The sequence below is a fragment of the Euprymna scolopes genome, chromosome 18 (genome assembly GCF_053919585.1).
Source record: "Euprymna scolopes isolate OS-2025 chromosome 18, ASM5391958v1, whole genome shotgun sequence".
Taxonomy (NCBI): domain Eukaryota; kingdom Metazoa; phylum Mollusca; class Cephalopoda; order Sepiida; family Sepiolidae; genus Euprymna; species Euprymna scolopes.
The window spans coordinates 87,403,448-87,418,010 of NC_136499.1; the positions used below are offsets into that span (position 1 = coordinate 87,403,448).

The 14,563-nt window shown below is 32.3% G+C and overlaps 1 protein-coding gene across 1 annotated transcript in view; it reads left to right on the forward strand.

The window, feature by feature from the left end:
- LOC145297683 (putative serine protease F56F10.1) overlaps nucleotides 1–14,563 on the forward strand; it is a 121,049-nt gene that overhangs the window by 20,250 nt on the left and 86,236 nt on the right. The window contains exons 4-7 of the mRNA XM_080143877.1: nucleotides 586–681; nucleotides 6,997–7,135; nucleotides 11,717–11,831; nucleotides 14,332–14,533. Of these exons, the coding sequence (XP_080000003.1) occupies nucleotides 586–681; nucleotides 6,997–7,135; nucleotides 11,717–11,831; nucleotides 14,332–14,533 (552 nt within the window). The remainder of the gene's footprint in view (nucleotides 1–585; nucleotides 682–6,996; nucleotides 7,136–11,716; nucleotides 11,832–14,331; nucleotides 14,534–14,563) is intronic.

Genomic DNA, 14,563 nt, shown 5'->3' on the forward strand with positions numbered 1-14,563 from the left:
TGTGCTCTAATTTTTATTGGAATATTTTCAATTTGCATTTTAATGTCTTTTTTTTGCTTTCTTTGTTACTGGAAAAACATTCAATAAATTCCATTGTTTACATTTCCACACCCGAATGCATTTTTATTATCGTTTTTGTTTTGAATTTAATGTTTAATTCATTGTTTTTATTGTGATGTACGTAACATATTTCCAGTGTTTTAAGTTAACCTTAATGTTTGTTCTTACATAAATACATCGTCAATGACAAGTGTAAAAGGAGATATGAGACATGTAATGTGATACTTTGTATGATACATAAACGAAAGAATGAAATCAGTATTAAAGACCGAATATATTAATGTCCAAATACAAAGACACATGTTGCCAATGTCATAGAGAAGATATGTTAATGAGTATTAGTAACGTGGAGATAACTCAAAGTAATTGTCCTTACGATGTTATACTACACAAATTCATAAGTATTTCTTTCAACTTTTTGACTTCTAGAGTTTCAGTTTTGATTTATTGTTCTAATTTAAAAATGTTATGTAACGTAAATGTTTTTTTTTGTTTCTTTTAATTTCTCACTTTTTATACTTAAAGGCTCATTATCTGCATGGTTTCGTTTAAAATATCCTCATCTTGTGGATGGAGCTGTAGCATCCAGTGCACCAGTCTACTCGGTCTTAAATTTTAAAGGTATTTTATTTATTTAAAAAAATTGATATATTTTTAAAGTTCTTTGTTATTATGTATCTATGAAACATGATTTTATAATAAATATTAATGATAAATCCACATTGTTTATATCATTACACATTTTTTTTTTATGGAAATTACACTTTTCTAGTTATGGATGGTCAAAATAACCTGCAATTTTCTTGAATATAAACTAAGTATAATAATACCAAGTCGGCAATGAGGGGATGGGGGTGGCGGGAAAAGTATAAAGTATAGATTTTTTGAGGTAAAGATGAGTTTCTATAAATCTCTACTTAAACATGAAACGCACTTTGTGTGTGTGCGAGTTCATTCCTTATGTATTCCAAAACGGCTAGGCCAATTTATTTTTTTTAAATTTCATGGAAATGTACTTTATGCATCTGGGAGTGTTCTTAGATAGGTTTTATATTGGATTGTCCCCGATAAATGTCTGAAATTGATAATCAGAAAAATCTAATTAAACAATGAATCAGTCCAATTTTAACTAAATTGACCAAAGTTAATGTCCTTATAAAACCTAACATGACAAGTGCATTTGAGAAATTTTATCACTGCATAAACAGAAGGACCTGGCATATAAAAACAACAGTAGGTTCTTTGATAAGACAAGAGCGCGTTTGAAATGAATGTTTCTGTTTAGAGCAAAATTGAATGATGATACTTGACCTTTGCATTTTAAACTTTAATTCAAGCCATTGTATAAAAATAATTTTATAAAATTAACAGTAGGTTCTCTACAGTGCAATGTAGACTACAACGTATTATGGAGTGATTCACTGTGGAGAGGCATGTGAAGTTTCCTCCCAGTGCACCGCAGTGTGTCTCCAACTAGAGAAGGCAATCAATCGATTTGATTGAAAAATTCACGATTTCACCGATTTCGATGACAATAGAAGTGTGAAACATTTGTTGATCCTCATTAAATCCCGGGCAACTTCGGGTTTCCCTTCTAGTGTGTTGTATAAAATGCATAAAAAATGCAGAGAATAATGAGAAGTCATCAGAGATGGAATGAGGATAGAAATGGCATGAAAAGGAAATTAGGATAGAACATTCAGTGTAATATTAGACTAGGCTAGTGCTCAGGAGAGCTGAAGAAACATACAAGATTATAAGTTAGTAATAGAGCCTTCTGTGATAAGTTGAGACAAGGAAGGACAGAGTTTAAGATAAAAACATGGATGACAGCATCTCTACTCCAAACTATGAAATGGAAAAGATATTAAAAGTTGAAAGATTATTTGAAATGAGAATTTGTAAAATGCGATTGATGGAAATTTTTTTTTCTATACGACTTCAATCAATAAAAGAACTGCTAATCAAACGATTCTATAAAGTTGGTCAAATCATTTATATTCGGAATAATATTCTATCAAAGTTGGAAATAAAAGAAACAATGTTATCCACCATGCAGAGAAAGGATGAGGGCAGTAATCCTGGGCATCCAAATGGCGGGGGTGGTGGTGTGGAGGAGATCCAATCATATTCAAATGATCTATTTTCCTCAATGTTTTTCAGTACTAGGACTTATACTTGAATCTTTGTAGCATGCAGTCAAAGAGTTGGTCCTGTGCATTATCAGACCTCTGCAGATCATTGCATATGTCTGACATAAACGTTTGCTTGATAAATATGAACAAGAATAACAGACAAGAAGATATGAACAGAAACTCTGGGGGATTACACATATGTAGAGGACTAGGATATATAAATCCTAATCCCATTACAAAAGAAAAATAATGAAACGAATGGAATGAAGGAAACAAAAACTCAATTGATGGATAAGATAAACGTGTCGTTTATTTACTGTTGAAAGAATGAATGTTTTAGATATAACATGTGTTCATGTCCGTGCGGGTGTAACCATCGTTTGTTGCGGGATTGGTAGTATAGAAGGAAAAAGGAAATGTGTGTTCATCTCACGTTCGGGTCACTGTCGTTTGTTCGCACGTGGGAAGAGAAGTGAGTAATGTAGTGTAAAATGGGAATGATAGTCCAGCGTGTAGACAAAGAAAAGGATAGAAGGTTGACATCAGTTAAACTGTGCGCCATGTTAGGCATCAGCTATGCGGTGGTGTTCTCAGGGACAAGTTGTAGATAGAGAGAGAGAGAGAGAGAGAGAAAGAAAGTCAATCCAGGTTATGGAGATATAAAGTGTATGTACTGTTTGGTAGCCTTTTGTCCCACATAGTAGCAAGTTGCGTGAGGCACGCGTGTGCGCGCGCCTTCCGAAAAGGCACGCTGTCGGTCCGTAGACCGCCCAGCTAGGAAGCTGGTCTGAAAAAGGGCTGGAAACAGCTTGTCTCTTGCTTTTATAGTTGTTTCCAGTGGTCTTTTGCACATGTGTGGATTTCCTTTGAAAAGGGAAGTGACGTTGTCCATGTGTGTATACATGTGCGTACGTTAGCGCGTGTGTGTATACACGTGAATGTGAGTGTATGTACGCGAACGTGAATATATGTATGTGTGTGGACGTGGGCGCGTATGTTTGTGTGCGCGTATGTATATAACAAGTAATATAGCTTGAAATGTGAACGCGTGTTTTTGTGTGAGACTAGAAAAGGCTGGCGCACATACAACCAAAGAAAAGAAGGTAGTTGAAGAGTAACACACACACATGAACGCATACATCTATGACTTGTTAAAAGAATTAAATGAAAAACAACACCGGATTATATTTTGTTTTACATATAATAAATACACTTGAGAAAAGACTCTACACAAATAATAACGTATTTGCTCCGTTTTTACTTCTCTCCTATCAGAAAACAAACAAAAGCCAAAAAAAAAAAAAAAAACAATTCAAGGGAGGCTACTTCTCAATTAATAAGCGAATAGAACGTATTGGGATTATCTCCCTTGTATCATTATACTTTTTATAATCTAAGAGTTGATAATCACACTTACATAATACATTACTCATTAAGTCATGGGCCTGATAAATAGATGGCGCCATTAATAAATAATTGTCATAGTTCACACACTTAAATAAAATGTTAGACGTTAATGTGATTTTTATTTAGTGCTAAATATAGAAAAATAAATAAAAATCCCATAATTTTTTAAAAGTATATCAACTCATCATGGGATAATTAAACTAACAATCATGAACATAAATTTACTTACATAAAAGAAATGTTCAACTGTTGAAACAGTGTGTAATCACATTGAACCTAGTTAGTATATTGATCCTAGTTAGTATATTGATCATAGTTAGTATATTGATCCTAGTTAGTATATTGATCCTAGTTAGTATATTGATCATAGTTAGTATATTGATGATTTTCAGTTTATTGGATGATGATTATTTTGTTTATGCTGTCCACGAAGATCATGTCGTGAATCAGTTTCTGACAACCTGATTTTGGTCTTCACAAGTAAAATGACAACAAGTTGGGAGTCATTCACGAAACGTTTAACTTCAGGAGACAAGAAGATGAGAAAAATAATGAGTGACCATTTGGAAATTACACATCTCAATTTTTGAAGTGGTTCTAAAATGTATTTTTCTAATACCCTTGATCAACAGTATGAATCCCTTTAAACTATAGCTGAAGCAGTAGGATAAACTAGACTTTTGAGCTGTGATAGAGTAAATGGAAGAAGGAAAATTCTGGAATAACACCAGTCCTTTTCTGCTTATTCCAACATTGTTTCTGTTCATCTGGGATTTCTTCTTGCTACTGAATACAGGCTCCAAACTAGGAAGGCATTATGTAACCCTTGTTCTTGTTTTTTTTTACCATTAACTCTAACCTCACATGCATCTTTTTAGTAGATATGCATGTCTCTGGACATAGGTTTAAAAAAAAAAAATCTTATAATTCAATTTTCGGGTTTGTATTACTGTACACATAGATTCGAAAAAGTTGTCAAAAAACAAATATATAGCAAATAAATGTTATCAAAGGCAAGATAAGTTACGTTTCTACCTAACTGGATATGTTTTCAGTGTTTTTATTTGATGTAACATGTTTATTCAGCTTGAAAAACATACATTGTTTACCGATGTATTGGAAAATTCAAAATGGCGCCCGACTCTCTCTTTAACACGGTAAGTTTGGGAAAAGGTGCTATAAATATAAAACTAGACAAAATACTGTTAGAAACTCGCTCAATATATATTACCGTGACATAGGTTGACATATATTCGGTGGTTTTTTAATAGTATTTTGTCTAGTTTATTATTTATAACACCTTTTCATGAACTTACCGTGTTAAAGAATGAGTCGGGCGCCATTTTGAATTTTCCAATACATCGGTAAACAATGTATGTTTTTCAAGCTGAATAAACATGTTACATTGAATAAAAACACGAAAAATATATCCAGTTTGGTAGAAAAGTAACTTATCTTGCTTTTGATAACATTTATTTGTTATATATTTGCTTTTGACAACTTTTTCGAATCTATGTGTACAAACCCCAAATTTCATTGCATGAAAATTTATTGAATGTGAAATGTGTTCATCAACCATTCATTTCAAACAATTAATTAGCAGGTTGATGAAGGGGAGTTAACTCTCATTGACTATCACAAGAGTTGAAAAGATTTTTTTTTTTTTACTTATATCACCACTTACCATGGCTAAAAACCATTCAAGAACAAGAGTTAATGAGATGGATTTCCTGCTGAATATTATGAAATGACTGATGTTATGGATTCATGGACGATGAAATCAGCTGTGACAGGCTCAAATCGTACCTTAGATCTGTTCTATCTATTCACACAAAATGAATACCTGAAAGTACAGAATACATGTACAATTTCCTCATTTAATGTTAATATAGTGATTTGCAGTCAATGGATTTTTTCCAGTAGATATTGTGTTCCAGCATTAATGCTGTTAACCATGTCTGTCTGAGCAGTTCTGTCCTTAATATTTCTTTTAATTTCAACTGCCACACTGTCATCATCTTGTGACATAATAAGTTGTTTGCTGGTGCAATATTAATTGATTAATCAAGTTAAATTAATTATGGAATCAGTAATTAAAAAAATTGAATTCCGTACACTCTGATGATTGATGTCCCTATTGCCATCGCTCTAGAACTCAACTAGTTTGAATTAAATAACTCCAAAAGAGTTGATATTCTATAAAACTTAGTAAACAAACCAAAATTCTAATATTCATAAATTCTAATATTCATAAAAACTCTAATATTCATAAAAACTCTAATATCCATAAAATGACTTACATTTTTAATAGGCAGATAATAAATGCCAGAATTCTGTGTTCAATATGCACAAAAAAAAAAAAAAAAGCAAGGAACACACTATTTCTTATTTGACGTTCTTTCTGCAAATTCACTCTTGAAATATTTTTGTCTCTCTTGTCAAACCACTGTCCTATATCTAGTATGTGATATCCAGTATCCGGAGAGATTTCAAAGACTGGCTATTCAAATGGTGTAGGGTGTATGGGAGCTGCCCTATGAAAGCCGACTCAAGAAGCTTATCCTTTTCTTCTTTGTGTGCTGACGATTATGCAGTGATCTCATTTTGGCCTACAATCTCCTCAGCATCCATTACATTATAATTCAGAACTTATTATTCACTTCTGCACTAGAAAGTAGTCTGTATGGATACTGCAAAAAATAATTTCTTAGCTGATTTCGATTAAACAAGAGGAGGAGCATTTCTCAATCAAAATCTCTGGACTTTGTGGAATAAACTACCAAGAGAGGTAATAAATGCATCAACAATGCAGCAATCCAGGATTAATTTTGACAGTTTGGTTGGTTGTTTTTGTTTTACGGCATATCAACCCTTTTCAGGTTATTTCATGCTGGATCTAGTGATTTTGAAGAACAATTTTTTAATAGAGTATATTTGTTTTGTTTTTTTCAAGTCGGTTTCTATTTAACCCATAGTTGGGACCCTAACAGGTACTACCAGTCCGGGTCAGAGTGGACCTGGGAGCAATGGCAATTAAAGGGTGGCTCCACACTTCAAACTCCCCAAAGCTCGTAAGCAGGGGCCTCACCATTGAATATAGTTTAAGGTCATATCCAGGACGAATTTTGACAGGTGCTGAGTTCCTGTATCCTCTTCTGTCTAAAATTATACCACTCATTCTCTATATGGTAACTAAAGTGTGCTTGTTTTAATTTTTGTCAAATTAATTGAATTGTAAAAAACAGATTGAATTGAATTTGCATATATATATATATATATATATATATATATATATATATATATATATATATCCCTAAAACTTCTTTGTTAATTATTAAATATGGAGAATTGTCAAAGAATTATTTATTGATCTCATTAATTTCTTTGTTTTCAGATTATTTGAATGTTGTCACGTCTGCCCTAAATGTTGCAGGAGGTCCTCAGTGCAATAAAAAAATTAATGAAGCAATTTTGAAGCTGAACGAATTGTTGTTAACTGACATAGGACGAAGCAAAATTCAAAAAATGTTTAAGTGAGTCTTTCTTTTAAAAGAAAGTTTAGTATTGTTATGTATACAACATAGTGTATATAATTTTTATTAATACTTTTAGGAAGGTATGATAACATTTTTACTCTGCCCCCCCCCCCCAACAATGGGTGAAATAGACTAGACTCTTTAAAATCTGTAGAACAAGTTTAAAAAAAAAAAAAGGAACATTCTGATACAGCTCCTTTGATCAAGTAGGTCTCTCTCACATTGTGTGTGTGTGTGTGTGTGCGTGCGTGTGTGTGTGTGTGTGTCATGTCAACATGATTCGTTTGATGCTTCTCTTGCAATCATCATGTGAATGTGAGTCATTTGTTGCAAACAAGCCACAAAGACAAGATGCAACGACAAACTCATTTGCTGCTGGCATAGAAAATATAAAATGAGCTATAGATGGTGAAGTATATATAATATCTCTATTTATATAAAGTTAGGTATGTTTATATATTCATATATACAGGATAAAACTAATTAACCAATCATTATGAATTTGGAAACACAGTTGCCCAGCATTAGGTGTAAAAATGTAGGATATATTTAATAAGATTTAGTTTTATAGAAAGTGAGGGATGGAAGCCTTTTATGAAAATTCAGATACCTTTGATTTGGAGGAAAATTTTAACAGTAGGTATTAAACATTAATTAATAAATATTTTTATAAATTTCAGTTTGTTTGGCATATTTTAAAAGTTTTTTGTGGTAAAACTGTACACTTGAATATTTTTTTTTTCGATTTGCATAAAATTTGACACCAATTATGCTAAATTTCTTGAATTCAGTTGCTTCTTAAAACTCCTTAATTTACATTTTATATATTGAGATGAGACGAATGTGGATGCTTTTTTTGTGTCCCTTAATAACGTTCATCCAGCCCTTAAGTTTACGGTAGACAAGGAAACAAATTCTACTCTTCCGTTTTTGAATGTTTTTGTGTCCAAGACATCTTCGCGTTTTCTTACTTCTGTTTATCGTAAACCAACTTTTACGGTTCTCTATACGTGTTGGGGCTCTTTTTGCCCCATACACCAAAAATATAATTTAATAAAAACTTTAGCATATAGGGCCTTGATGATTTGTTCTGAAGTTAATTTGGATGACAAACTCAAATTTATCACTAAGACCCTTTGTAATAATGGTTACCCCTTGGATATTTTTGAAACTACTATCAATAAGAAAGTTTCCAATTTTCATAAACCCAAAGAAATTATAGCTAATAGATGTCTGTGTACCTACATCTACCTTGACTAGGTAACATCAGTTGACCGATTTGCTAAGCAAATTTCTTTGTCTGTGCAATGGTGTTATTTTGCATCAAACCCGCATGTTGTTTTGTTCAACTAGGTCTATGTTGCCGTCTATTCGCATAGATGTTCTCCCCCCCCCCCATAATAATTCTATTATTTATTTATTTAAATATAGTTGCAGTGCGCACTATGTTGGGCGAACATCGCAAAGATTAGATTTTCGTTTAAAACAGCATGTGCCTTCAAAGATTCGTTATGCAAATTTTTCACCCTCGGATGTTCTGAGTAATAGGTATGGTTCTGCGACCATCTTATAAATAACCATGCATGTGCCACGAATTTCAGTGCTGACATGTTTACGATCCTTAGTAAGTCGCACTCTCCCTATCATTTGAAAATTTTAGAGACTCTTTATATTAAGTCTTTGAGACCTTCTCTTTGCAAGCAAAAAAAATCTTCTAGGACTTAATTTAGTCTCTATGTAATTTTCCCCCGTTTATTTCTGTTTTTTTTTTTTTTGTTTTTTTCCTACCCCCGCAATATTCATGACTTTTTTTGTTTGTTTTAAATCGTATTTCCCTCGATTTAGCTTTGATAAGTTACGAACGAAACCTGGTTACCTAACCTTTATTTTCATTGTTTTATTTTTTAAATTCATTATGCTTTTTGGTCTCTATTTAGCTGTTATAAAATTCTGTGCCCCTCGGAAAATTTTATATATATATATTTTACAAAGGCATCACCACTTATCAAGGCCAAGAGGCCACTCGAGGATAAGGGTCAAAGAGTGTACAGTAGACAATTGGACAACTAAGTAATTATTAGTAATGGAAATTCGATAAATTTGTGAACTCATATGGAATGGCTCGTCAAAAACTTGTTTACATTGGACTTGAAGCAACCATTTTATATATCTGTTCTATTAAAATAAAAGAATTTACAACATATATATTTTTAGATTTTTTACATTCACACATATTTGATACTTTTTAGGTAAATCTATGTAAAATCTTCACATTGAAAATACAAAAATCTTCACTCCATCTAATAGCAATCGGAGCAATTACCTTAGCAGTCAATCTTTTCAACCTTCCAAATCTTGTCTCAACATTAAAGTATTTTAAATATTTTTAAACACCACACAACATTAAACTAATAAAATTACCATTTTTAAATAATGCTTCCTAACTACTGATGAGAATTCTTGAGAGCTTAAAATGTAAAATGCAAAGTAACAAAAATGTTGGATAATTTTTGTTTACTTTAGAAATAATTTGTAATCTATAAAAAAGCAAGTAATAGGAATCAATAAAATTTTTTCAATCAAACATGTTTGGATATATGAAAGGTATGTTAAAAGGATAAACATCCAACAGAATGTATAAATCGGGAAAAGAATAATCAAGCAAACTAAATAGAAAGAAGAATTAACATGGAATCTTATTTCATTTTGATAATTGAAACAAAATATCTATCAAAATATTTATTGAACTTTGTCAAGAAAATGAATCTGAGAAAAATATTTTTATCATACAAAGATGTGGTTTATTCCAAAGATTAATTTTTGGCAAATACAGTTTTGGGCATATGGTCTCTGCAGCTCACACATTTATGGCATAATCTAGAAGTCCAATTTTCACAAACTCTATGCATTAAATTAGACTATATTTTGGCAATAATATGTTGAATGTTGTCTTCCAAGTGGTTTATTGTGGCTGTCTTTTTTTATTGTTTTATCAGCATAGACATGGGACTTTACATTTTCCTAAAGAAAATAATTTAATGAGATTAAATTGCATGGATACAGTGATCATCTGACAGATCCATTTTGTGAAATTATTTGTTCATTAAATATTTCAAAGTAAATAGATTGTATCATGTGCTGTATGGTATATGGCTCTGTCCTGCTGAAACCATATGTCTGCAGCATTAATGCTTTTCAGTTAAGGCACAAAGAAGTTGGTAATCATTTTTCTGTATTGCTCACCATTGATTTTTACATTCCGATCATCATCACTTTTGAAGGCATATGGACCGATGATTTCACCAGCCAATAAAGCATAATACATGCAGTGACTATTCTGGATGTAATAGTGTTTTGACTGTAGTTTGTGGATTATCATTGCTCCAAATTCAGCAATTCTGTTTATTGATGTAGCCATCTAAACAAAAATGTGCTGCATCACTGAAGAAAATTATGAAAAGAAATTGTGGCTCAATGGTAATGTTTCCTTCGGCTCATTCAAATGTATGATGTGAATGATGATCGTTTGGCTTCACAAGTTGAATCTTGTAAGCACGCAAACCAAGATCTATACACAAAATTTTCCATAAAATCAAAGGGTTCGAGCTTAATTGTTGAGCATGTTGATGAGTTGACACATTTGTATCATCATCAACGTGCTATGCTATAGAGCAGCAATTGCTTGTTGTGTGTGCACTGAATGATGTCTTACAAAATGATTATTACCATTTAGAGTGAACATCATACGAAAACGATTCACAGTTTATCAAATTAATAATTTTGATGGTTGATTATGAGCACCATAAAACAATATGTTGCTCAAACTGGACAGTAATTTTTCTAAGTAAATTTGTATGATTTGCAAATGCTGCTTGGGTGTCAGTCTCTTTATAATAACTTGCCAAACCAAACTGAACTCAAAATAATCAGTAGTTGCCAACTCTGCAATTAAAGAAAATAGAGTTGTCAATTTAAAGTTTGCCAAAGTTGAAAGTGGTGGAAGAAGAAAGGGACAAATGCAGATAAAGTTATAAATAACCATTTCCTATACCAGGGTCAGGTAGAACTGAATAAAATAGATTAAAATTGCTTTCATGTGAAAAACGACACTATTAGTTTTTATACTAATAAATCATCACTTACCATCACTTATCAATTAGATGATAAGTGGGTGATTAGACAAGTATTTGTTACAATTGGACTTGAAAATATTTGTTGTAGTCAGCTTGGAAGAAGTCCCACAGTAATGTGTTCCACAGATGGGAAATTCTTGAAAAGAAACCCTGTTCATGCAAGTTTCATTTGGTTTTAGACATTTAGGGGAGAACGGAAAGTTTTTGTTAATGGTTATAGAAGTTTTTTCTGTGAATGTTTTACAAAAGGTGAGAATGGCGCTCAGTTGAATACGTATTATGAAAATAACGATAGAGTAGAGAAAGACTAGTTCATATAAAATTTTATTAAAAAATCTCACTGTTATGATTATGAATTGATGGCTATTGTTTTGTGGTTCATTGTTGAGCTGGTTTAATGGAATTGATTTTAGAAGTTTTTGTTATATTTTTAAAACTTTTTCAGCCTCTGCGATCCTCTTGATGCAACAAATACTTTAGATGTGGCAAATCTCTTCTCTATTCTCTCTGGCAATTTTGAAGGTGTCGTACAATACAACAAAGACAATCGCAAGTTTGAGGTATGTTGATTTTCTTATGCTAAGAATGTGCTTCATCGATTCGAATGTGTTTTTGTTATTTCTGAAGATTGATGTACATTATTTCATGGTGAAAATTAATAGTGTTTCATGACTCTTGCTGAAGGTGACACGAAACAAAGTATGACAACAAAAAACTGATCTATTGAATTTTACAGACAAAGCTATGTGGTAGGCACCCATTAACAGCTGAAAGGTCCAAATAGAGAATTTGGAAGGATGAGAAAATGGCATTTCTAGTTTCTGGTGAAAGTAAACAGAAGAAATGTCTGATTTCTGTTGCAAAGTAAATAAATTTGGTGAAACGGGCTGTTGAAGGGTGAATGGTAACAAGGCCTAATCTTGGCAAGAGATGGAGAAGGGTCAAACGAAAGTTAATCTTAGCTGAGTTTCAAGGGTTGAAGGATGGGGAATTTAATTCAAACGTACATGAAATCCAATGATAAACTTACATCCCTGTCTGACAAGTTGCTTGTATACAATCTGTATCCATGTGTTGTTTTATTATGTACTAGCGGGGGTACCCGGTGTTGCCCGGGTGTTTAGAGGTGCGTGTGCTTAAATCAAAACAAAAGAATAAGCGAAGTAATCACCCTGTTTAAATATTATTTAAAAAAATGTTAAAGCTTTAAAAAATCGGAAAAAAAAAACTAACGTAAGGCAAACGAACGATGTTAAAATTTCTTAAAATCGAAAAAAACAAAAACAAAAAATGAAAACGCGATGTGATGGAAAAAACCCCCCAGAAAAACGAACGTTAAAACTTCTTTAAAAAATCTGAAAAATAAAAACAAAAAAAAACATAGAACGTGAAAAATAGCTTAAATAACCCTGTGTCAATATTAAACCTTTAAAAAAAAAAAAGACATCTCACACCACGATTCGAACTCACAACCTTTAGATAAAGTGTGCAAAAAACCTGGCACGTTATCCGCTCGGCCAGCAACAAGGAGTAGATAAAACATGTTTGAATTTATTTATTTAAGTATTAAAAACAGAATTGACATGTGTCTGCAATAAAAGTTAACTCTGCTACTTTTATTTGACCTCATTAATGAGGTCAAATAGAAGTTGCGGAGTTAACTTTTGCTGCAGACTGGTTGTTTCCCCAAGATGTTGGGTAGGGGAAAACCAGCTCCCCAGTAGGTGTGTGTGGTCGTTAATGAAAACCTAAGAATAAGCAAGGTAAAAAAAAAAAAAAAACACGAAGGGGTAATCAAAACATCGAAAAAAACACAAAAACAACTAACGTAAGGCAAACGAACGATGTTAAATGTAAAAATCGAAAAAAGAAAACAGAAAAACGAATGTTAAAACTAAAAACCAAAAAAAAACATGTGAAAAATGGCTTAAATAAGCCTGTTTCGATTTCAAAAATCGGTAGGTACCTGGGTGTTTTTGGGTGTTTGTGGTCTGTCGGGGGTGTTAATGAAAACCTAAGAATAAGCGAAGTAAAAAAACAACAGAAAAACGAACGTTACGTGAAAAATGGTTTAAATAACACTGGTTCAATATTTAAATTTAAAAAATTGAAAAAAAAAAAAAAAGAAGACCTCTCACACCACGATTCGAACCCAAAACGTTTAGATAATGAACCAACGTGCTAACCAACTGAGATAACACGACATATATGAAATTCAGTCAGTTCTTCAACTATTTAAACTAAATCAGGTCATGACGTCATCTGCGCATGCATAGAACCGGTCGTCATCTTGAGAGGACGGTTTTTGTTGACCCCCCACCCCCCCACCTGTAGAAAATTGTCGATTTCGGGGTGAAAAAATTAACGTTTTTGGCCAATTTTTCGGGCGAAGGATGGAACTTCAATATGATACTGAGTTTGTCAATTTTTGTTCTGTCTGTCGAAAGTTTTTAGTGAACACACAAACACACATATATACATACAAACATACATACACACATTTTCACTTTTATATATATAGATGTAAATTGTGAAATCTGGCGTTGTGCCCCAGCCACTAACTAAACTAGAATCCTGACACTGACAATAAGAAGAACCACAGCACATATATTTGGAGTAATGAGGTCAGTTGGAGGAAATGAAACTCTTTATTTACAATCTAGAAATATCTTCGCTTTTACATAACTGAAGATGGTATAGTGAAACATCAAATGAACTGAATAAAACCTTTTCATACATTAAAAGGTTTTGGAATTATCATATCCACACTGAAATGTTGATATTCACATCTCGGTGTTGGCCATGTAAATATATAATGCTGGTTGAAAATAAATAATTTAAAGAATGTTTACAATTTTTGTCTTGAAAGTAAAGTTAAAAATAATATTTGCAATTTGAGATCAACTAGTAATAAAAAAAACTTTTAGTATGATGGTGTTTTCTTTGAAAAAAAAGAAATGGTTGATGCTGCATTTTCTTATAAACAGATTTAACTTATCTGAATGAATTTGTTTTTATTTAATTAAGAAATATATATATTACTGTATTTTCTTCCCTCAGGGAGCAGTTGGTACCAACATAACTACTGATACTCTTTGTGATATTATGCTGAATGATACGGTTCACAGCCCTATTGAAAGATATGCCAAAATAAATCAAATGATGCTGACCACATACAGACAAGATTGCTTGGATTTCAAATATGAGAGCATGATTAAAGATTTTAGAAATATAAATTGGAATGCTACTTCTGCAGAAGGAGGTAAGTACTTCTACAAAATGAAAATTTTAA